Source organism: Microcebus murinus, chromosome 7 (genome assembly GCF_040939455.1).
Source record: "Microcebus murinus isolate Inina chromosome 7, M.murinus_Inina_mat1.0, whole genome shotgun sequence".
In the NCBI taxonomy this organism is placed as follows: Eukaryota; Metazoa; Chordata; class Mammalia; order Primates; family Cheirogaleidae; genus Microcebus; species Microcebus murinus.
In genome coordinates this window covers 61,812,910-61,837,076 of record NC_134110.1, presented here as the reverse complement: position 1 = coordinate 61,837,076, position 24,167 = coordinate 61,812,910, and the positions used below count along the sequence as shown (strand labels likewise).

At 44.9% G+C, this 24,167-nt stretch overlaps 1 protein-coding gene across 1 annotated transcript in view; it reads right to left on the bottom strand.

Moving 5' to 3' along the window:
- The window catches only part of SNX31 (sorting nexin 31), a 66,414-nt gene that overhangs the window by 19,245 nt on the left and 23,002 nt on the right, over positions 1 to 24,167 (bottom strand). Inside the window, exons 5-9 of the mRNA XM_012762028.2 lie at positions 17,842 to 17,952; positions 15,146 to 15,236; positions 14,093 to 14,180; positions 11,570 to 11,639; positions 3,641 to 3,733 (exon numbers count right to left, since the gene is read on the bottom strand). Coding sequence (XP_012617482.2) covers positions 3,641 to 3,733; positions 11,570 to 11,639; positions 14,093 to 14,180; positions 15,146 to 15,236; positions 17,842 to 17,952 — 453 coding nt within the window. The remainder of the gene's footprint in view (positions 1 to 3,640; positions 3,734 to 11,569; positions 11,640 to 14,092; positions 14,181 to 15,145; positions 15,237 to 17,841; positions 17,953 to 24,167) is intronic.

The following is a 24,167-nucleotide window of genomic DNA, read 5'->3' as shown; positions in this document are numbered from 1 at the left end:
CTACAAATATTTGACGAGTGAATGAAGAATGAAGAAAAGAGTGGCGTGAACAAATGAATGAGCAGACGTGATTCCATCCCAGTGGACTATGACAACAAGGAAACAAAAAGTGCACATTTAAAATGTCATCTTTAGGCCGGGTGCGGTGGCACATGCCTGTAATCCTAGAACTCTGGGAGGCCGAGGCAGGTGGATTGCTCAAGGTCAAGAGTTCGAAACCAGCCTGAGCGAGATCCCGTCTCTACTAAAAATAGAAAGAAATTAATTGACCAACTAAAATATATATACAAAAAAATTAGCTGGGCATGGTGGCGCATGCCTGTAGTCCCAGCTACTCGGGAGGCTGAGGCAGAAGGATTGTTTGAGCCCAGGAGTTTGAGGTTGCTGTGAGCTAGGCTTATGCCACAGCACTCACTCTAGCCTGGGCATCAAAGGGAGACTCTGTCTCAAAAAAAAAAGCCATCTTTTAAAAAATTAAGCTGAGATCTACATAGGAAGAAAAGTAGCTCATTTTTACAGGCTATTTTATAGGATGGTGGTATTGTCAGAGAAAGAGATTTGAGGAATGGTGATGAAATGAGAGCTTTAGTAGGTCTGCTTTTTAAGTAGAATTCCAGAGAGCCCTCAAATGCCAAGGGAACACTTTTGTGTTGGTTTTAACTTTTAGTTCTTCCCACTGCTTCTGAAGTAACCTAAGAACAGGGGACAGTTGCAATTCACACCTGTGGCCCTGGCATCTTGTTCTGTTAATGTCTATTCAGAATTCTTCATTTTTTTTTTGGTGACCTCCACCTTGTTCTCCCAGCTTTCACCACAGATGGGCCTGGCCTAATGGCGTGTAAGATGTGTGTGCAGAACACAGTTCTCACTTTAGCATGTGGTTACATCAGAAAGAAGACCACCCAATGACAGCCTCTTTTCTGATCCTTTCCTGGAGCAAGGTAACTCACACCTCCTTTTCAAGGACTCTGTGAAGCATCCTCTGATACAGTGAACCATGCTGAGATCTAAGTGGAGAGGGATGGCAGATTCTGGACGGCAGACTCTGGATCTCATGCTGGCGGGAGAAATATTCAAAACTACTGTCTCTCCCAGCCCCATGGACCAGCTCCCTGCACTATGGCTTGGGCTTCAGCTTGGGCGATGCTGTAAGGTAGCCTGGCCTTCTGCTGGGTCAGTGAGAAACACCAGAAATGACAGGTCGTAAGTACAGGATACCTGTGTAGGGCTGGGGCAGGGGCTAAATTATCTTGTGTCAAGAATATAGAGAGTAGTTTCATCTCTTGCCACAATACTCTCTAACTTAATATATGGAATAAATCTATAATGTTTATTTTATTGTTTGATAACATTTAAAAAATCGTAATAACCTCTTGGCTGCAATGAGCTAAAAGAAATGAAAGTGTTTAATTAAAAGTAAAGCTCTATTTTGCAAAGAAGTTGATGGTGAATAAGTAACTTATTTAAAATGATTGTTGGCATTTGCCATTCAACATAGGTGTGTTGTGATATCACTAACTACATGAAAATCAGAAGATGGAAATCTGCAAGGATTATCTGCTTGAAAAATTAAGAAAAAATAAGAAGACTGTACGTGAAAAAGACAATTTAACATATATTGCTGCAGAAAGTATGTTTACATATTTTCATTTAGATTGGGGTTGGCAAACTTTTATGTAAACAGCCATATTTTAAACTTCACAGGCATATGAACTTTGTTGCAACTACTCACCTCTGCTACTGTGCACAAAAGCAGCCTTTGACAATACATGAATGAGCATGACTATGTGTCAATAAAACTTTATTTATAAAAACAGTGGCCCATGGGCAATAGTTAGCCTAACTCTAATTTAGACCATATGACTCTTCTTTAAATTATTTTCAATTAATTATTAATTTTTTTAATTAAATTAATTTAGTTTCAATTCCAAGTTTTATTGTGCATGTACATAAAGTAATAGCTGTTAATGTGTTTTTGCTCCATTAGCAGAAGAAGAACGTCACAAACAAATAATGCTGATTATATACCAGCACGCTTAGATGCTTTCAGAAAAAGTAAGCTAATTTCAATAGTAATTTAACTTTTTTCATCTAATTCATGTATTCAAGTAAAGTTTTAAAAAGAGCATTATAATGAATAATATAAATTTAGGTAAAACATTCATCATAGAAGATAACATTAGTTTTGTGGAAAAAATACAAATACACATTTAGGGAAAGCATGATAAAAATAATATTCTTACTAAGTTAAGAAGTTTATAGGGCAGATTACGTACTTAGAACTGGTTGTGGTATACACAATTTGTAATTACGTCTGAAGTAGCAGCAATATTCTACCCACCAAAATAGAAGCTGTAATTGTAAAAATTTACAGATACACAGAGAAACTGAACTCCAAAGATTTTGTGACAAAGCTGAAGTAGAACACCCTGGGGGAAAAGCATTTATTAATGGCAGTGTGTGCCTTTTTCTTTTTTTTTTTTTCTTTTTTTGTAGCTCATCAATAAAAATCTCGCAAAGTAAAAGGAGCCTTTGAAGAATTACTTTCTGTGTCAACGTAAGTATAAATAAGTCCTCTAAATATTAGTTGTATTTTGTTCAAAATCAATGCTGTAGTTGTGAACACTGGCAAAGTCAAAAGAATTTTGAAAAGACAACACAAAGAAACCAAGGCTATTTCTTCTGTTAAAATATGTCTTGTTTGTCAGACTCATACTCACTGCTTGGGGGCAGGGGGTGTGTGAACTGGTACCACCTTTATGGAAGCTTCAAAAATGGATGTTTAGAAATATATCCTGAGGAATAATAGAACACACATTCAAAGACAGGATGTTGGCTGCAGTGCGCAGGGACTCTAACCAGGAACTGTACCAGGTGCTGTGACTGCACAGAGAGTGTATAAATTAGACACAGTCCTGGGCCCCATGGTGCTCTCTGCCAACGTGATTTATAGCAGTAACAGCTAGAAACAACCTGACTTCCAATAATAGAAAAACGGTTCACCAAATGATAACACAACCACGAAATGGAATACTCTGTAGTCACTAAAAATCATGCTGAGGATCTATATTAACTCAGGAAAGGACTCGATTTATAATGATTTTATTATTTAAAATCCTTAATAAGCTTTTTTTTTTTTTTTTTTTTTTTTTTTTTTTTTTTTTTGAGACAGAGTCTCGCTTTGTTGCCGAGGCTAGAGTGAGTGCCGTGGCGTCAGCCTAGCTCACAGCAACCTCAAACTCCTGGGCTCCAGTGATCCTTCTGCCTCAGCCTTCCAGGTAGCTGGGACTACAGGCATGTGCCACCATGCCCGGCTAATTTTTTTTTATATATATATCAGTTGGCCAATTAATTTCTTTCTATTTATAGTAGAGACGGGGTCTTGCTCTTGCTCAGGCTGGTTTTGAACTCCTGACCTTGAGCAATCCGCCCGCCTCGGCCTCCCAAGAGCTAGGATTACAGGCGTGAGCCACAGCGCCCGGCCTAATAAGCTTTTATTAATACTCTAATCAGAAAAATCAGTGAAGATATTCTTATTTTTTAAGAGTCTTACTTTCAGTGCTTGATGGGTTTATAAATTATAGGAGCAGCTCAAATCTAATATGTTCCTTTAACTCCCTTGGTACAATATTTGATTCACCTTTGTTTGATTGTCTTCTTTCTGGAGAGCCTCTAATTCCTGCCTCTGCACCTGTGTGGGTTTGGCCCATCCTTTTTCAATGTCCTGTATTGCCTAAAATCAACATAAATTGTAAAATTAGCAACCTTAGCAGAAATTTATTCATCTGACAAAAACATACTTGTGTATGAAGGGCTACAAAAATAGACCCACATGGATATATATTTAAGGACTTAACATGTTAGAAAGGTTACTTTTTAAATTAGTGGGTTAGGAAGAACAACTAATCTGGGGACAATTGGCAACACTTGGCAAAGAAAATAAAATTAGCTTTTTCCCCCACACTACCCAATCAAGTAAATTCCAGATAGATCAAAGATTTAAATGTAAAAAGCCATAAAAGAACTAGAAAAAATATTTTTCTCTGATCTTGAGATAAGGAATATCTTTTTAAGATATAAAGACCAGGGCCAGGCGTGGTGGCTCACGCCTGTAATTCTAGCACTTTGGGAGGCCGAGGCGGGCGGATTGCTCAAGGTCAGGAGTTCGAAACCAGCCTGAGCGAGACCCTGTCTCTACCAAAAATAGAAATAAATTAATTGACCAACTAAAAATATATATACAAAAAATTAGCCGGGCATGGTGGCGCATGCCTGTAGTCCCAGCTACTCGGGAGGCTGAGGCAGTAGGATCGCTGAGCCCCAGAGATTGAGGTTGCTGTGAGCCAGGCTGACGCCACGGCACTCACTCTAGCCTGGGCAACAAAGTGAGACTCTGTCTCAAAAAAAAAAAAAAGACCAAAATGTCATAATGAAGGAATAGTAATATATAATTACCTGAAAATATAAAACTTCTGTACATAAAAACCAGCAAGAACAAAACTAAATGAAATGGCAAACCAGGGAAAATGACTGCATCATATATGGCAAAGAGTTAATATTTATATAAAGAAATAAGGGCCAATAAAGAAAATTTATATAAAGAAATAAGAAAATGTAAGCATTCCCAACAGGAAAATGAACAAAAGATATGTATTGGCAATTAACAAAAAGACCCCAAATGACAAATATATTTGAATCATAAACACTGATGTGGGAAAAAATTATTGATAAGGCCATAACTGTTATTATTTATGCTAATGAAAAAATTTCAACATATTAAGAGTGGCAGACACATGTATAGTGCTTATTAGGAGTTTGGCAGTGTTCTAAGTGCTCCAAAACAAGTCAGTCCTTACAGTCACTCTGTGAGGTAGAAGCTGTCATGACATGCCCCAAAATAGGTAAATGAGTTTGAGTATAACCAAATAATAGGCTATCCTATTATTAAAAATTATTTAGCATGTTTAACCACATGAGAAAAGTCTATGAATTACTGATAAAACATCAAGTTACAAAAGAGGAGTATAGTAGTAGACCTTATATTTTTATAAAACATAAAATAAATATACAACAGAACAACAACAAAAACCTTGTATGTGTACTTATGAGTCAAGACAATGCATGTGCTTATAAATGAAATATGTTTGAAATAAACACATCAACAGAGTTAACAGTTTGTGTGTATGGTTAAGATTTGGGGTGACATTTCATTTTTTGAGCTCTTCCATATTTGCAAATTTTTTATAAGATGAAAACAAATTTTGTAATTTTTTAAAAATTAAAATTGAATATATTGTTGGGCCCTGTCTGGTCAGCTTTGGGTAATGGCCAATTGTTCCCAAACTCCAAATCCTTAATGGGTTTCTCAGCTGCTTCCTAATCCACTGCAGGTTTAAGCAGAACAACACTGGGCTCAAAGGCAGAAAGTGCCAGGAAGACAACCGCTCCTTGCGGAAGCTCATCAGAGCTGTTCTGGAGCGAAATGAAGCATGGACATGACAAAGGCTGTCTGCTGTCTGCAGCCTGCCCCTCCTGCTGTAGGCCCTCCTCCTGGGCTCTTCCCCTGTCCCACGGGCACCCAGCACCCTTCCCCCTTAGCCGGCCTGGCCCCGGGGCAGCTCTGGCAGTAGCAGTACATCTCATCGGCTGCATACACACAGCCTGTACTACTGTGACTTATCCTGATTGAACGGAATTGGCCACTGTTCCTCAGTTGGACTGTCAGTCCCTCAAGGGAAGACCCTGAGCCCTGAGCCTCAGTGAATCTCGTGCAGTGTCCTACATACACCAAACGCTCAGTAATTCTTTGCCAATTATCAGGTGCTTATTTACACCTTAGTCTGCATGTAAGTCAATGTGTTACATCCCTTGGTGATAGTGGTAGGTGATGCTTTATCTCCAAGAGAAGAGAATGCTCAAGAAGCTAAATACATTTTGGATACTGCTGTTCAAATTGGGGGAAAGGGATTCAGAGAGAAGAAAAGTAACTGATATTTGTTGAGAACTTGTTTTAGATAGATTTTCTCACTGACTTTTTTCCAACTACAGTTGTGCCCCCTTATCCTTTCGGGGGATACCTTCCAAGAGCCACAGTGGATGCCTGAAACCACAAATAGTACCAAACTCTATCGATACTATGTTTTTTCCTCTATATACACAACTTCGATAAAGTCCAACTTATCAATCAGGTACAATACTCTTGCACTTTGGGGCCATTATGAAGTAAAAGCAGGGTTACTTGAACACAAGCAGGGCGACACCAACACAGTGGATCTGATAACTGAGGTGGGTACAAAGTGACTAACAGGCGGGTAGCATATCCCTTGTAGATACGGGGGACAAAGGGAGGGTTCATGTTCTGGGTGGGATGGAGTGGGATGGCACGAAATTTCATCACTACTCAGAACAGCGCACAGCTTAAACGCTATGAACTGTTTATTTCTGGAATTTTCCATTTAATATTTTTGGACCATGGTTGACCACAGGTAACTGAAACCATGGAAAGCGAGACCTCAGATAAGAGGAGACTACTATATTCAGTGGGATGGTAAAAATTACTACCATTTTATAGATGGGTAAGTTGAGGTTCAGAGAGGTTATGATGTTTCAGAAGACCCAGCAAGCAAGTGGCAGGTCTGATATTAAACCAGGTCTGAGCACTAACCCCAAGCCACTGAATTCCTACCAGGCAGGCAGTACCCACCTCCAGGCTTTCTCCTTGCCACCAACTGTTCTCAGAACACACCATGCCAGCAAGGACTCATCAGCGTGGGCATGAAGAACTACACACCTTTTCTCTCCTGAACTCCACGTGGTGTCAGAGCCCCGTAAGGACGGTTAGCACAGGGCAGCGTGTCAGAGAGAAGGCACGGCTGAACAGGACTCGTGGTGGTAAGTCCTAACCGAAGACATGTCAGTCATCCTTAGGAGACCAGGATCCTCAAACACAGAGATTTAAATGTCCCACAGCAGAGGTAACACAAATTGTTTTTGTGTCACTACCTTTGAAAAGAGTTGACCCTGATCATGGGTTCACAAGTCATCACCCAAATGCATCATATTTAGCACCTCGCTCCAAGTTGGCCCAGACAGTGAGTAGAGTCTAGACCAGGGGTCTCAAACTTTTAAAACAGGGGGCTAGTTCACTGTCCCTCAGATCGTTGGAGGGCCAGACTACAGTTTTAAAAAAAACTATGAACAAATTCCTATGCACACTGCACATATCTTATTTTGAAGTAAAAAACAAACGGGCAAAAACACCTGCATGTGGCCTGTGGGCCGTAGTTGGAGGACACCTGAGCAGAATGTCTCTGCTCAGTTGTGTGGTTCCTGTCCTGAAGACGGGCAGACAGGGACTTACATAGAACCTAATTTTAAAAATCAAGTGAAATGACATAAGCCATGGTTTCCATGAGCTTCAATCACACACACTGCAGTGGCCTCCACACGGGCACAGTGGTGAGAAACAGAGAACACGTGCATAGAGGGAGGCCAGGGACATACGTGTCCGCACAGGGGTGCTCGGCCCCGGGAGTGTTAGGAGGCTAAAAGTCAGCCCCACTCCCCCTACCAAGCCACCACCCCCATGTAAGGCTCTGTCCCCACCTGGAGGAAGAGGCACATTTTTCTAATGTGTACAGACTCACTGTATGGGCCAGCAGTGGCCCTGCTGAAATGCAGGCCCAGAACTGACTGAGCCTTCAAATTTTTAGAGAAAACCCAGAAATGTACACTTTTTTTTTTTTTTTTTTTTTTTTGAGACAGAGTCTCACTTTGTTGTCCAGGCTAGAGTGAGTGCCGTGGCGTCAGCCTAGCTCACAGCAACCTCAAACTCCTGGGCTTGAGTGATCCTTCTGCCTCAGCCTCCCGAGTAGCTGGGACTACAGGCATGCGCCACCATGCCCGGCTAATTTTTTACATATATATATCAGTTGGCCAATTAATTTCTTTCTATTTATAGTAGAGACGGGGTCTCGCTCTTGCTCAGGCTGGTTTTGAACTCCTGACCTTGAGCAATCCGCCCGCCTCGGCCTCCCAAGAGCTAGGATTACAGGCGTGAGCCACAGCGCCCGGCCAGAAATGTACACTTTTAAATGCAATCTCTCATTTTGTTAATTCCACTCCATTTAGAAAAGGAGAAGCTTATGTAAATGTAACATCATATATGAAGAAGAGAGAGAGAGAGAAGAAAGGAAACAGGTTGGGGAAATCCAGTTGGCCCCTTGGACATCACCAGGCACATCTGCGTTTAGAAAATCAGAAGGGTATGTTCTAATAGTTAATTATAACGACTCCGTTATTTATCAGAGTTCATAAGAGCTTTCTGTGTTAACTTTTTAAAAGGATGGCTGCTTCTCGGTCACTCATGTACCCTCCAGGACACAGGAGGAAGGAGACACAGTCTCTGTCCTTGGCCATTCAGAGTCTGCTTGGGGAGAAATGCGCATGAGCCAGCATTAACAACACTGGGGAGAAGTGCTGTAATGGAGGCTGTGAACAAAACACCAGGTGAGCAAGGAGGGAGGAGGGAGCTTTCTTCCGAGGAGGGCCAAGGAGGGCTTCCCAAAGGAGGCGGCAATCGCGGCCCTGACTCTCCTGCAGAGCTTGGCCACCTTTGGATTTCTCAGTACCTCCACTCAGGTTCAGGGGACAATCATCATGATGGTGACGATAATGGCAAAGATTATTATGGCAGCAACTACAGGATTTTGAAGATTTTGCTAGGCACAGAGCCAAGGTTGGAGTAATAGTCTGTTAAAGCCGGGAGAAACTTAGAGACTATAAATTCAACCTGGTCACTTAACAGGGAGACATCATGGTTCAGAAGGACAAAGTGGCTGGCCCAAGGCCACTCGGAGAGAGGCTAGTGGCAGAGCAGGGGACAGACCTCGCTTCTGAAACTGCGATTCAGTGAGCTTTCCCTGAAGCCGCCCCTTTTTCCAGCTGTGAGCAGAGGAAATACGGTCATCTATTTCTCTCTGGTTTACAGTTCCTTAATGAAGACAGATTAAAAAGTCACAGCAAGTGTTACAGCTCTTTTAGAATTCTAAAAGACCCAGAAGACTGGAAGACCCCAATTAAAAAAAGAAAAAAAAAAAAAAGTCACAGCATGGGGTTGGCAGTTCTGACCTCGCATCACAATGCAAGTGGAAGCCATGCCATCCAGACTGTATTCCCCAAAGGAACGCTATCAGAATTAGGTGCTGTACTCTCAACCAAGGGTGCGATGTGAAATAAGCCAGACACAATTAATAATGTATCATAATAGCGAGGATACAATGGCGATGAGCTTTGATGAACATTTAAAATGGTAAATTCTGCTCCACCTCACATAACACGGGTACACCGAACATGATTACATACAGATCAAAGTATAATATGAAATGAACTCAAGCTACATTCTGGCCATAAAAATATAATAGTGAACATTAAACAATTAAGTGATATTTTGATTTGCCTCTTTAGAATTTAGAAGAGCTTTGTGGTCTTGGTCTCTTAAGAAGTCCCCTAAGGAAGTATGTGCTGGGGTTCTTTCTATGCCTTCTAGAAAGCCACAGCACCAAAATCCACCCACTGACTGTTTTGTTACACCCAAAGTACTACCGTAGGTGGTGTTGTTACCTCGCCCCCTTGAAAAGGTCATTAAAAGTAACGACTGACCCACCATCTCTCCCTCTCTTCAAAATTCTCCCTCCTGAATTGGAGGTAGCCTTGGCCAGACTATGACCTGCCCCTCCTCCCACTCTGCTGCTCCAGAACTGGCTGAGGGATGTTCTGAAAGACCTCCTGGAAAGAAGTTTCTGGCTGGGCCTCCCTCCCAGAAGTGTCAGGCTGGGCCTGGGAAGCACCAGTCTCTGAGGATGCTGACGGTGAGCGAGAACACTCGGGGCAGTTGGGGCAGCAGGTGGAGAACTCGGTAGGGTAAGTGGTGGGCGTGTCATGGGTGTATCGTTTCACCACTTGACAGAATCTTCGCCACACTAGGCGGGGAAGGGAATGGAGACCAAGCTCTAAATGTATCCTTTTGGAGGCTGAGGGATAGGGGTAGGCAAGACCAACTACATGATGTGCAGGGTGTACCTGTGAAAAATGAAAATGTGGATCCCTGTTCAAAAATAATTAAGATGAGCAAGATGAATTTTCAGTGGAAAAAAAAAATAATTAAGAATTTCAAGATGGAGACAGCAGAATATTAACAAGCATGGGGCCTTGCACAACTGCACGGGCCAGGGGCCCACGAAGTCACCCCCCGGGGCAGGTATGCTGCTTGTTGGCTCAGGAGAAAGAGGGTTATGCTAGAGGGAAATTCAAGGATCATGTGTGACTTTAAATTATCAGGGATAGCCTGGGCCAGGGGGCTCACGCCTGTGATCCTAACACCCTAGGAGGCCGAAGGGGGCGGATCGTTTGAGGTCAGGAGTTTGAGACCAGCCTGAGCAAGAGTGATAAGGAAAACCCTTGTCTATTACTTGGTGGTGCATCAGCCACCAGAGACCCCCATCCCTCAGAGACCTGCATCAGCATAACACCAACCTATTACCTGGCCCAGCAACTAATCTATTACCTAGCGCATCAGCATGACCCTGAATCTATTACTTGGTGCATCAGTGACCCTATTACCTGATACATCAACATAATACTAACCTATTACCTGGAGGGCATTAGCAACCTGATACCCCACCCCTCAGACTACCCCAACTTAATAAAAGTGGGAAAATTGGGTAGTCGGGGCTCAGAATTTGGTGGCAAGACCCCTCTGAGCCCACCAGTGAATAAACTTTGATTCTCCAACTCTCTGTGTGCCACTGGGTTTGTCCTCAGGACCACCCACTGTAACTGTTGCTGTAACAAGATTGAGACCCTGTCTCTACCAAAAATAGAAAAAATTAGCTGGGCATGGTGGCGCATGCTTATAGTCCCAGCTACTCAGGAGGCTGAGGCAGGAGGATCGCTTGAGCCCAGCAGTTTCAGGTTGCAGTGAGCTAGGCTGACGCCATGGCACTCCAGCCCCAGCAACAGAGTGAGACTCTGTCTCAAAAAAAAAAAAAAAAAAAAAAAAATTATCAGGGATAATTCTAGGCTCACATCAAGGATTCTAGGCTCACATCAAATTAGCCTAAATAATAGAGTTTCAGCAGCAAATTCAGAGAAAGACTGTTAAAATAGAGGTAGAATTATTTTTTACCCCTCTCTCTAAACTCCTCTACTAATTTTCTTTTGTTTTTTTTAAATCACGGTAAGATATATGGAACATAAAATGTACCGTTTTAATCATTTGCAAGTGTACAGATCAGCAGCATTATGTACATTCATGACGTTGTGTAACCATCACCACTATCTATACCTAAAAATTTTCCATCAGCCCAATAAACACCTGTACCAATTAAATAATAACTCCTCCTTCCTGCCTCATCTCAGCCCCTGGTAACTTCTATTCTACTTTCTGTTTTTATGGATTTGCCTATTCTAGGTATGGAGACAGAATTATTAACTACCACAATTTTTTTAAATGATTCCAAACCAAAACAGCCTATTTACATGGTCTTCTGAGAATTCTTGGTACGCTCACCTGCATGTAGAGCAAGTCTACGGCCACTCTGCAGTCCATCAGCATGGCATCAAGGGATGGATCCATATACCTGCATCATTCAGGAGCGTTAGATGAATTAACATGACATGGAAATGGGCACCCCTTGGAGTGAGTGTTTTTCAAAGCGGTGGCCCTTCATCCTATGGAGCAGGGCCGCCTTTCTAACAAAGCTACACCCCTACCTATACTTGCCCACCTTCAAGGTGTCCCTCCACCTCTTTTCTTTCCTAATTTCTTTACACTGTTAGCTCTTGCCTGGTGGGCTCTGAGAGTAAAGAGGCAAACAAATGAAAAAAAGCTTTTGGGGAATAGTCCACGTCTCTGTTCACATCCCAGCGGCCCCTGTATGCAGAGAATAGCGACTGTCGCACCAGAGAGTCAGAGAGTTCCCCGCCCCCCAGCCCCCCGGCCCATCCCACACTGGGGCCCTGAGAGGCCAGGGCGGGCACCCTCTGATCTGGAAGCAACCACAGCATCCCTGGAGTGACACACCCAGAGAATTCTCAAAGGAAAACCCTTAAGTCTCCATCTAGACCTTACTGTGAGGCCTCACCTGCCGGGAATCGTGTAGCTTTTGGAGCTAGCCCCCTTGCTCCCACCCAGCAAGGCCTCCCTCTGGAAAGAAGACGAGGCACTTGAGGGGTCCTACGCCAGGTTCTTCCCTTCTCGGGTCCTGGTCCTCGGCTCTAACACAGAGGTTCCCACGAGCACAGCCCATCTGCCTGGATCCGAGACGCTGGCTTATGATTCGGTAGATGTTTTATCTTGCACTTATCATCTAGAGTTTACCTGTCTAATGAAGACATAGGCAAAGCCTAATTTCTTATTCAAGGTGCAAGGTAAAGAACAGAATCCTCAATCCTCATCTGTCCTTTGATCTCAAGTTTTCAGGAAAGCTCATGAGCAAAAAAAAAAACAAAAAAAAAAACTAAGCCCCAGGGATTGTTTTTGCTCACTATAATCATTGTTATCAGCAATAACAAACATGACCAAAATGTATTGGGTGTATGGGATTATTTTATTTAACCCTCACAATAATCCTGCGATGTAAACACTATTGTTCCCATTTTACAGATACAGGAACTGAGGCCTAGAGAGCTTGAACAACTTGGCTAAGTTTATACAGCTAAAACCGAGATAGCTGGGACTTAGATTCTCACTCTGATCCCAGGAACAAGCATGCTCAGCCATCACCTTAGTGTAAGCAGCTTCCAGAACAGTAGTCTCTAAATACTTAAGTGGAACTGAGTCCTTTTGACTTTCTCATGGTTCCATGCCACAACAGTACTCTATTTCTCAGAGTACTTCTGAACAATAGTATATGAACTTCTAACCTTGCTGGAACATCCTTCCAAAATGCAAAGCCACAAACTGTGGCTGTAGCAAGGCCAAGTTAACTGCTATTCCTAGATTTCAAAATGCCATTCGTTACAGCTTCTGTACTCAGAGTACAGAATAACCGGTCTGGGTGGGAGTGAACCTAAGCAGCAATGTAACATAGCCATGGTAATAATAAACGCTGGGAACTGCAGATTACAGGCCTGGGGTAAGTGTCCTTGTTCTCCACAGGAACCCCTCTTTCTGGGGGAAATGACAGTATTTTCTGCAGAGAGACACTTGTGTCCTAGGAATATGGGTGGCCCTGGTCTATACCCTGTAGGAACGTAAGCCCAATACTTAGAGTTCAAATTCATTGCAAATCAGCTGAATTCACCCTTTGCCTTCAAAGAATGTCACACTTCAACAGATGCATCAGATCTGCTTGTAATAACCAACCAATTCCTTCCATTAATGCAGCCAGTAATCCATTCCAAAGCAAACCCATGGTCAGCAATGTATCGCCATTACTTGCTTCCATCCATGCCCTCTGGCCTGCCCCTGTTTTTTCAAGGCTTACAGTCTTTTTTTTTTGTTTTTTTTTTTTTTAGATAGAGTCTCACTCTGTTGCCCGGGCTAGAGTACCATGGCATCGGCCTAGCTCACAGCAACCTCAAACTCCTGGGCTCAAGCAATCCTTCTGCCTCGGCCGTCCGAGTAGCTGGGACTACAGGCATGCGCCACCATGCCCGGCTAATTTTTTCTATATATTTTTAGTTGGCCAATTAATTTCTTTCTATTTATAGTAGAGATGGGGTCTCGCTCTCGCTCAGGCTGGTTTCAAACTCCTGACTTTGAGCGATCCTCCTGCCTCGGCCTCCCAGAGTGCTAGGATTACAGGTGTGAGCCACCGCGCCCTGCTGAGCCTTACGGTTTTGATTGCCTCTCAGTAGAGAAGTAGAATAGATGGCCGCCATGCTCATCTTAATGCCCCTGGAGCATTCACCTGAGACCAGGGACAGTCCTCCTCAGCACGCTATTCTGCAGGACAAGCGTGCTGCTTCCTCTCATGTCCACTGCTTTCCCTGCGACCTTCCCCGAGTCTCTGGTCTCCAGCTGTCGGGCCGCTAGCAAGCATGTGGCGAGATGTCCCCAAAGGCCTTCTGGACGCAAGTATCTACTCACCACTTCCGGAGTCCAACTTCACAGCTCTCCACTTCAGAACTTCGGAGACTAACATAAGGGAGTTCAAAATCCGCCAGTTTTTTCACAACTAGAGAGGGGGGAAAGGCAGTCTTACCGCTTGAAGAGCACGAAGAGTTTACACGCGGCGGCTTGCAGATGAGAAAACAAATCATTATTATCGGAAAGAATAAAATCACGCAAAGAATATCCTCTTGCATTTGGATGGAATTTTTAACTTTCTGAAGTTCATTCAAAGAATAAATATTATTCGATCCTCATAAAATACCAGCTCCTCGAGTGGGGGATATGTCGCACAGTGCTATAGATGAAGAAATAGGTCCAGAGACATCCTGCGCTTTCGCCAGCGCACCACAGCGCCAGGGGCCCAGCCGCCACCCAACCCTTAACTTCCAGCTCAAAGCCACCTCCCCGCAGCTTCCTGAGGACATATGTAAGTTACTTTAACATTTCCGATGCCATTTCACAACTAAACTAAAATTTAAAAAACTTGTAACATCTAGAAACACACCGTAGAGAAAAGCAAAATCTATGTGAATTGGACTATCTTCTTACATTATCTCATTACAGCTCTTTTAAAAGAATCTAATAACTTATTTCTATCATCTAGTTTATAACTGATATTCCTTAACAAGGAGAACTCATGCTGTGCTGGGAGGTCCTGACACCTGGAGCCTAGCACTCCATCCCCAGGAGAGTGTGGCATGGCTGGTGCCAGCGGCCAGGCCCAGGGCAAAGGTGAGAGGGACACCAACATTGGGACTGGGGGTGCAGAGGAAATGCAGTTACTGGAATGGCCTGAGGTCTTGCTCCCGACTATGCTACCTTTTTGGAGCTGCTGGGCCCCAGCTCTCCCTCAACAAGGATGCAACCTCCCATTCTCCAAGCCTTTGCCCCAGGGGCCAAACGAGCAGTAGGGACAACACCGTGGGGGTCGAGTGGCCCCTGCTGTAATTCCCCCACCTCTGGGCTGAGCCCCTGCTCCCACCTGCACACCCATCTCCTGGCTGCCCTCATTCCTTCTTTCATTCTTACCAGAGAGCTTGCCCTCCTTGCAAAACCGAATGAGAAAGAGGCCGAAGTAGCCCAAGAGCTCCCGACACAGTCCAATTTTGTGTGCCACCACCTTTAACCAGAGACAAGCAAAAGGGGAGAAGGTTAGGAGTATCCACCATGCTTTCCTGACATGCAGAATTGGAAATTGCTTGTGCACATCAATAAAACGTGCTCTCATGGGTTAGCAGACACTCACTCAAAGAAAGCTTTTTGGAATCTAAAAATGATACACACTTATTTTAGAAAATTTAGAAACATAAAAAATTAGAGAAGGAAAATAAAAATCAGTCCCACCACAATGGACAGAGGCTGGTTGTCCCACCTTGGATGTGAAACACATCTCCTGGGTTATTTTGGTCTTTATTGTCCCGTAGAGGGCAGCAGCGATTCCCCCATGAACATCTGACCTTCTGTGATGTCTGTCCCTGGAGTGTGCACACTAATTTGCTCCCGGTGGGCTGGATTAGAAGACATTCAGGAAACGGCCACGCCCCACCGCCCGGCTGCCATACCAACGTGCACCTGCCACTGCCCACCTCTGACACTCCGGCCTGCTACTCTTTGATGCTTCCTTCAACAGTCAAGGGTAATTTACTATGACGTTTGCTCCATGACAACCTCAGATGCCAGGCACAGGCTGCCTGCATTTCGCTTTCGTCTTTGACCTTTACATCAAACGGCTTTCATTTCGACACCAGTGGTTTCATTTTTACCGTCTTCGGGCTTTAAGCCCACAACGTTGTACATCCATTCAGCTTCCCTTAGCAGGAACTTCCTCACGACCACAGGCTGTCTCCCTGCCACCCGCCCAGTCTGGCCCCTCTTTCAGACTGGGCTCTCCTAATTTCCTTGCACTCCTAGTCTTAACTTGCTAAATCACCTCTATAACATGCAAGGATCCGCCTCCCCAGCACTGTGCAGGAGTGATGATGCTCTGGCCATGGCTCTCAGTTCTCTAGGTGGCAGTCATGCAAATACCAGGCTCAAAGGGGTACTTTTCCTGTCAGAGTGCTGCAAATTATCCTGGAAGGCAGTCTGATTAGGTGCCTGGTATGAATGGGTGTTCTCAGCATAGCTTTGAAAAAAAGAAAAGCCCAGGAATGGTTTCACAGCTTTCACTCTACCGGATTCCCATTCCCCTTCTTTCTATCTCACTTCCCCCTCCCCCCACGCCCTTGTAAAACACCCAAAAGCAAAAGGCAGGGCTCTTCTGTGTGTGTGGGTGACTGAGTGTGGCAGGTAACAGGGCAGGAAAGACATATTCCCTACAGTAAATCTGACCTCTGTCCACTCCAAACAGATCTCTCTCTTTTCTGATCCATCTGATGAAAGTAACAAGCTTACGTGCCAAGGCAGATAGAGAAGAGTAGGGACAAAAAGAAGGACAGAGAAGCCTTTTTGGATTATAAAGATGTAAATACAAATGCTTTTTTTTAATTTCAGCATATTATGGGGGGGACAAATACTTTCTTTTGAGAGCAGTGAGCATCAGCAAAGGAGACAATAATATTTTCTCTCTTGGCAAACATTAAAATGATTCAAAACACAAGCACCACCAGTAACTCTACAATGGCGCTAGAGTTTAGCTTATTGCTGTCCCCTAATGAGCCAACTAAAAAGTAACAGGCAGGATGGGAGTGAGGCGAACTGGAGGAGCAAGGTGAGCATGGCGGTGAGTAAACTTAAGATGCAGAAGATGAGTTTTCATTAGAAAATTTAAATTATGGTTTTATGCAACCCAGGGAATTTCCCAGCCCCTGGAAGAGACTTCACATCTGTTCCTGGGCAAGTGCTCACTTTACCTTTTATGGAAACTACCACTTCTAGGGGAGGACCTGCAATTTAAACTTACCTGAATTGATGGTGTCAACGTCTCGGGTTTGAATTTCTCACAAGCCAATGCGATTGGAAGAGGGAAGGCTTGTTTTTCTAAGACCACAAGTGTGCTCATCAAACGTATGCTATTAGTTTCAAGGGAAATGGACAAAGCAGATGGTAGTCTGGACCCGTGGAGGTACTGCTCCATTCACCACTTACTCAGCACTCTCTCTGATATCAATAACAATACCAATAATGATCAATAACCATATTATGGAACGTGGACTATTTTTACAATTACTTAGACCATTTGTTAGTCCTCAGAGAGCTGATGAAAACTCAGGTCCAGCCCTGTGCACCCAGAATTAGACCCAGCGGGGCGTTGGTTTCAGGGTTTTTTTCTGTGCGGGAAAAGAGGCCTTCAAGAAACCCCCTGTCACCTTCTGTCAGGAACTGTCACCAGCCCACCTGGGTAGGGCCTGTTTCAGACTCGGCCAGGCTCACACCTCTTCCTGCTCCCAACCACGGGACATCCCGTAATAAAGCACGCTGCACGTTCCCAGGCCATATCCCTGGCCGAGCTCCAGGGAGGTGACAGCAGCAGTCTCTTAGGGACAGACCTAAGACATCTCTGGGAAATTGGTGCCCACAGGGAGGGTAAAAGCAAAGAGCCCCTGGAGGACTGGCTGTGTCCCAGGTTCCTTGGTAGGTCTCCCGGGAGACGCTAGCACCTCTGCATCCACGGGACAAAACAGCAGGCAGGAAGCTTCCGGAAGGTAACCATATCCTAGGCCCTGCTTTCCAAACAAAATTATTCCTAAATTCAGTTCTGGAGCTGGAGTTTAAACACAGTTTACCTCTAGGACTCTTTCAGCAGTATCTGATGTTAGAATTTCCACTTCAGTGCTCCTTCCATTGGGCAGAAATACATCCAGGGACACTTTCTTGGTAGCGACATTAAACGTGTTCTGTGAGCAAAAGGAAAGCAAAATAAACTTCCATACCACCCTCCAAAGCTGCTCACTCCACGACGTGCGAACAGCCAGCAGTGGGGGTTGCTTCGGGAGGGCAGAGTGTGGGTGAAGAGAGGCCAAGGCAAAACGACGACATGAAGCTTGAATAATTTCCAAATAAACGATAAAGTATCCATTTTGGAGAAAAAGGTTTTGGTAAAATCATCCACATACTTAAGTTTCAGAATTAACGCTCTCAGTTTTGAATAACAGTCTGTATCTCAGATCCTTTCTGACACTAAACATCTGAGGCTTTTCCTCACGTGCCAATTCTCCAATTCTTGGACAGCTAGTGGGTGTCCAACAACTCAATTCGATTCTGACACGATTTTCCCGGAGTTAGCATCCGATCCCACAAGTTAAAGGGCTCGGTTCCACGAGGCTGCCCCTCTTCAGACACCAGCTACAAATGGGGCACCTGGGCCACCCACATTTCTGCGGAGCTGAGTATAAATTCAAGGGTTCCCATAACCCCCTTCTCGGGTTTGGTAATTTGCTAGAACAACTCAGAACTCAGGGAAACAGTTTACTTGTGACTACTGGCTTATTACAAAGGATACGACTCAGGGACAGCCTGGTGGAAGAAGCGCACAGGGCGCGGGTGCGTGGGGTGTCCATGCCCTCTCTGGGCCCAGCACCCTCCCAGCACCTCCATGTGCTCACCAACTGGGGCTCCCCAAACCCTGTCACTTAGGGGTGTTTGTGGAGGTTCCTTTATGTGGGCATATTTGATCACAACACTGGCATTGGTGACTGAACTCAACCTCCAGCCCCCGCCCTCTCCAGGTTAAGGATGGGGGTGGGGCTAAAAGTTCCAACTGCTAATCCTGTCCTGGTCTTTCAGGGGACCAGTCCCCACCCTGAAGCTTCCCAGAAGCCCCCCAGCCAAAAATCATCTCATTTGCATAAACTCAGGTAAGGTAGAAAGGTACCTGTTAGGACTAGCAAAAGGTACTCCTATCACTAAGGAAATTCCTAGGGTTTTAGGAGCTCTGTGCTGAGGACTGGGGCTAAAGATCAAGTGTGTTTTTATCATACCATATCAAGATGTACAGTAATTTATGATTTTGTTACAGCGAAAATCTGAACTGCACAAACTATGTGGCCAGTGCCGGGAAGTGAGTCCAAGTCACCATGCAGTGAGTGAGTGTCCAGCTGAGGACCTGACACCCCCAGCCCCACACAGCTGTGCCTGGGCTCCCCGCATTCTGAGAGGGGAAGTACAAGCCCTAGAGCAGTGGCAAATCTGGGGACCAGCACATTTCTCGGGATGGAGTACTCTGAACTGTTGACAGGCTGGAGACACTGTAAGGCCACCAGAGTTCAGAGAAGCCTGGGGCCGGGATGTCCAGTTCCCCCAGAAAGAGGGACCTCGGAGGAGGCCTGGCCCTGAGAGGCCAGTGACTGCCCAAAAGGGGCCTCACGAGGTGGTGGCCTCTGGGGTGGACAGCTCTTAACATCCCCCAGGCAGGATCCTGTCAGTCCACAGACTTGCTTCATCCTGGCTGATTAAGGTCACAGCCCTTCTCATCCCAGGTTCCCTGAGAGGATTAAACCCTAATGCGCCAAGGCATCCATTGCGTGCCACGCATTAACTTCTCTCCCAGGCATTTAGAATGGTACTAGTCCCGTGACATCCGAGGGAGAAGGGGAAAAGAGCGACATCATTCTCTGTGTTCAGAGGCGGCTACAGAGGCCAGAATACTAGGAAGGCAGTGGGGGTGGGGGAGGTGGAGGGCGTCTCTTTACCAAGCAGAATCTTTGCATCCAGCCCAGGTCGCCTCCTTCAGAGTGTCAGGTTTGGGAAGGGAAGATCCAAATGACCAATCAGAGGACTGTTTGGGGAGCATGGAGTTGGGGCTCAGGTAAGCTGACTAGGTGCAGGCCTTCCCCTCCACAGGCAACAGCTCCCCTCCCTCGGCCCTCCTGACCCCTCACGGACACAACGGATCAGGCCTGCGGCTTTGCAGGGACCCAGGGGGTTCCAGCATCACAGTCCAAAATGCTGATCACATTAGTGACAGGCTTATTTTTCCTAACTTTGTTATCAAAGGGCAAGCTTTGACTTTACATTTGAATGCCCCCCCTCCCCACCACGTATATACAGGGACTAAGTTTCTCCGATTCTGAATCTAAGTGCTTTAGAAGAGAAAATCTAGATTGCCACGTTTGTAACTCGGAATAGTCCCGTGGCTTCTTGCTTGGGCTCCAAATCAGCAAACGAGGGACCCCTTGCCAGGTTTTGCCTTCACACACCCAGTGCTAGGACAACTCACTTCCTAGCGGCCTTTGGGGACCACTCAGACACCTTCAACAGAATGTCAGGGCTGCTGGCTTCCCTCCACCACCTCACCGGCTCTGAGAGTCCCCATACGGCCTCAGGCCATACTTTCTTTCACATCTTCACTTCTACTTTGAGCTCCCCAGGGCAGTTTTAAAAGATTCCCCTAGGCCGGGCACCATGGTGGCTCACACCTGTAATCCTAGCACTCTGGGAGTCCTAGGTGGGTAGATAGCTCAAGGTCAGAAGTTTGAAACTAGTCTGAGCAAGAGCGAGACCCCGTCTCTAACTAAAAATAGAAAGAAATTAATTGGCCAACTAAAAATATACAGAAAAAATTAGCCGGGCATGGTGGCACATGCCTGTAGTCCCAGCTACTCACTCGGGAGGCTGAAGCAGGAGGATTGCTTGAGCCCGGGAGTTTGAGGTTGCTGTGAGCTAGGCTGATGCCACGGCACTCTAGCCCCGGGCAACAGAGTGAGAATCTATATATAAAAAAATTCCCTAGTTCCTCTGCAAACGTGGTAACTGACTAATGGGCCCCCAAGCTGAGACACGGGCAGTCAGGGGCAAGGAGTTTCCCCAGAGCAACTGTTCCAAATAGGCCCTTTCCAGGTACATTGTTGACTAGGTCTTGGGTCTTTAAAGGTTTCAGCCTGGAATCCCAAACATCTGTTACCTCAAGGGAAAAATTCAAAAGGAATGGAAAGAACGCATTGCTTTATGATAAGATTCTAAAGGAGAGCCTAGCATTGGTTTCTATTATAACATCTCAATGCCACCCCCAATTCAAACCATATTGCAGACTGACAAAATATCTAAATTATATAAATAGTTAAAAATGACATAAACGCATATATGCAATAAATTCTTTTGCAAAAGACAAGTGAGGAAGAAGACTGGACTGGCTGAGTGGGTCAGATTACAGATGGCCCTGACATCAGAGACTCAAGGATTTGATTAAAGAGGCAAAAGGGAGCCAGGGTGGTTCTGGATGAGGGACATGGAAGAATAGAAATGAAGTTATAGGAAGAGCTGTTTGGCAGTGTGGTGCCAACAGACTAGAAGAAGGACTGAAGGAGGGGGGACCCCAGGGAAGTTGGGAGCTGCCATCCACGCATGAGGTACCGAGGGACCGGGCTAGGGACACAACCCGCAGGGCAGACTGCTTGGGCTCCAAGCCTAGCTCCGTCACTCACTGCGGGTGACCTTGTATGAACAGGTCACTTCCCCTCTCTCTACCTCGGTCCTTCAGCTCTAACCTAAGGATGATAACAGTGCCCGCCTCGGTGGGCCAAGGCGAGCATTCAAGGAGAAGATGCGTGTGGGACTCAGAGCAGCACCCATCACAAACACTCACACGCTAGCTGTGCCATTCCGTTGTTAGCGGTAGGAACGAGGAGGAAATGACGTATCTTCAATTTGACTTGGTGGCAACAGCTAAGAAGGAAAGGAGTCCAGAAAACATTCAGGAAGGTGTTTTCAACACTCACATCCGATCACGTTCTGAGTCCTGCCTGCTTCACATCCTAAACTGTCTCCAGGCCACCTTCTTCCCTCCATCTCCCACCAGCACCTGAGACCCAGCGGACGTCTCTCCTCTGTCCTGGACTCGCTTGATGGCCTCCCATGGGTCTCCCCGCTTCCATCCTTTCCCCCTGCCGAGCACTCCCCACAAAGCAGCCAGAGAAATATTTTCAAAACACAAACCTAAGAATGTCCCTCTCTTGCTTAAAACCTTCTAATGTCCTCACACTGTTCATAGGACACCCAACTCTTTGCCATTGGGTAGGATGAGACAAATCAGTGGGTCTCTGCCCCTCACTTTCCTCCCTTCCCCTCTCTAGTGCGTCCTACAGGTTGCCTGGCCCAGAGGAATCCTCCCTCCCCTAGAGAGGAGGAGGAGGAAGGGAGGATGGGGTACTTGCCTTCAGCAGAGGCTGCTAATCTTGAGGCAAATGACGATTTTTACCACGACATGGAGAGCAGCACAGAATGGAGTTGACAGAGAGGAAAGCAGGGCTTGGGGCAGGGGTGACAAGAAGGAGCCAGCCAAATTCCACCACATCTACTGCCTTCCTCATTCCCACTCATTAACTTCACCTCCTGTAAGTCACAGAGAAAACCTCCAGTGGGAGCTCACTCTACTTCTGCTCAAGGTCCAAGCTTGGACCATGCCTACGGCCTCGCCCAATCTTTCTCTTTGTCTTATATTTAGTTTAAGAGGTGCACTTCCTCCACTGCATCCCAGATCAAGTCCAACTCCCCCCTTCCTCAAGGACTTGGAGCATTGGTTACCAAGGTCTCTCCTGCCCACCAGCAGGCAAACATACGCAAGTCTCTCTCATCCTAAACAGCAGAAAAACAGAGACTCTGAGTGTTCCATCTCCAAGAAAAAGAATCTGACCTGACTATGGAGAAAATTCTGTTTTCAGCACTGTTACAGGTACAGAAAGAGTTAGTCATATATTTTAGGACAACTAGGCATATTTTTTTTCCTAAGCGATGAAGTTTTAACTCAAGGAAAAAAACAGGGATTCAAGAAAATAAAGGTAATCATAGACATTATTTGCTTCTGCAGTAAAAAATATTTCCATATTATATTAATATAACAATCATATAGTAACTAAGGATTTAATTTTTTAAAATTGTGGCATCAACAAAGTTGGGGAGAAGGAAAGAGTAGAAGAGGTGATACAAGAAAGCTGAAATCATCATCCCCTGCAATAGTCAATGCATAGTGTTTAAAAATTGAAGAATTGGCCTGGCGCAGTGGCTCATGCCTGTAATCCTAGCACTCTGGGAGGCTGAGGCGGGTGGATTGCTCGAGGTCAGGAGTTCAAAACCAGCCTGAGCAAGAGCAAGACCCCGTCTCTACCATAAATAGAAAGAAAATTAATTGGATAACTAATATAGAGAGAAAAAATTAGCCAGGCATGGTGGTGCATGCCTGTAGTCCCAGCTACTCAGGAGGCTGAGGCAAGAGGATTGCTTGAGCCCAGGAGATTGAGGTTGCTGTGAGCTACGCTGACTCCATGGCACTCACTCTAGCCTGGGCAACAGAGTGAAACTCTGTTTCAAAAATAAATAAATAAAAAAAAAAATAAAAAATAAAAATAAAAATTGAAGAATAATAGCCAGGTGCAGTGGTACATGCCTGTGGACCCAGCTACTTGGAAGGCTGACACAGAAGGATCGCTTAAGCCCAGGAGTTTGAGTCCAGACTAGGGAACATAGCAAGACCCCATTCCTAGGGAAAAAAAATGAAGAATAAGAGATAGTCATAGATATACATAATTAACTTCCATATTTTTAAGTGTCTGAAGAAAAAGCTAAAAGATTTGAAAGTCCCTGCCTCAGGAGGGCTGAGGACCATTATAAATCTTTTTAGCATTATTTTACCTTTAAAACAATGCATTTTGCTTTGATTTAAAAAAACCATTTTTGTGAACACATTTGGGGCATGAAGAACAAGAAAAAAAAATTAAAATTAAAAAATAAATTAAAAAACATGTTTGGTAAAATATTGTCAAGAGGAGAAACAACGGCATCTAAAGATGTTTATGTGATGAGATAAAAGCAAGTACAAAACAGATACAACATAGGTTTGGAGTAGTAATCAAAGAGGAAGTTGGCTCTATTTGCAATATTTGAATTTTACTAGAATGTTTTAATGTATTACTTATGTAATTAACAAAATGTAAAAGCAATATAAAAACACAATTAGGCTGGGCATGGTGGCTCACACCTGTAATCCCAGCACTTTGGGAGGCCAAGGTAGGAGGATCATTTGATCCCAGCAGTTTGAGGCTGCAGTCAGTTATGATCGTGCCGCTGCACTCCAGCCTGGGTGACAGAGTGAGATCCTGTCTCAAGAAAAAAAAAACAA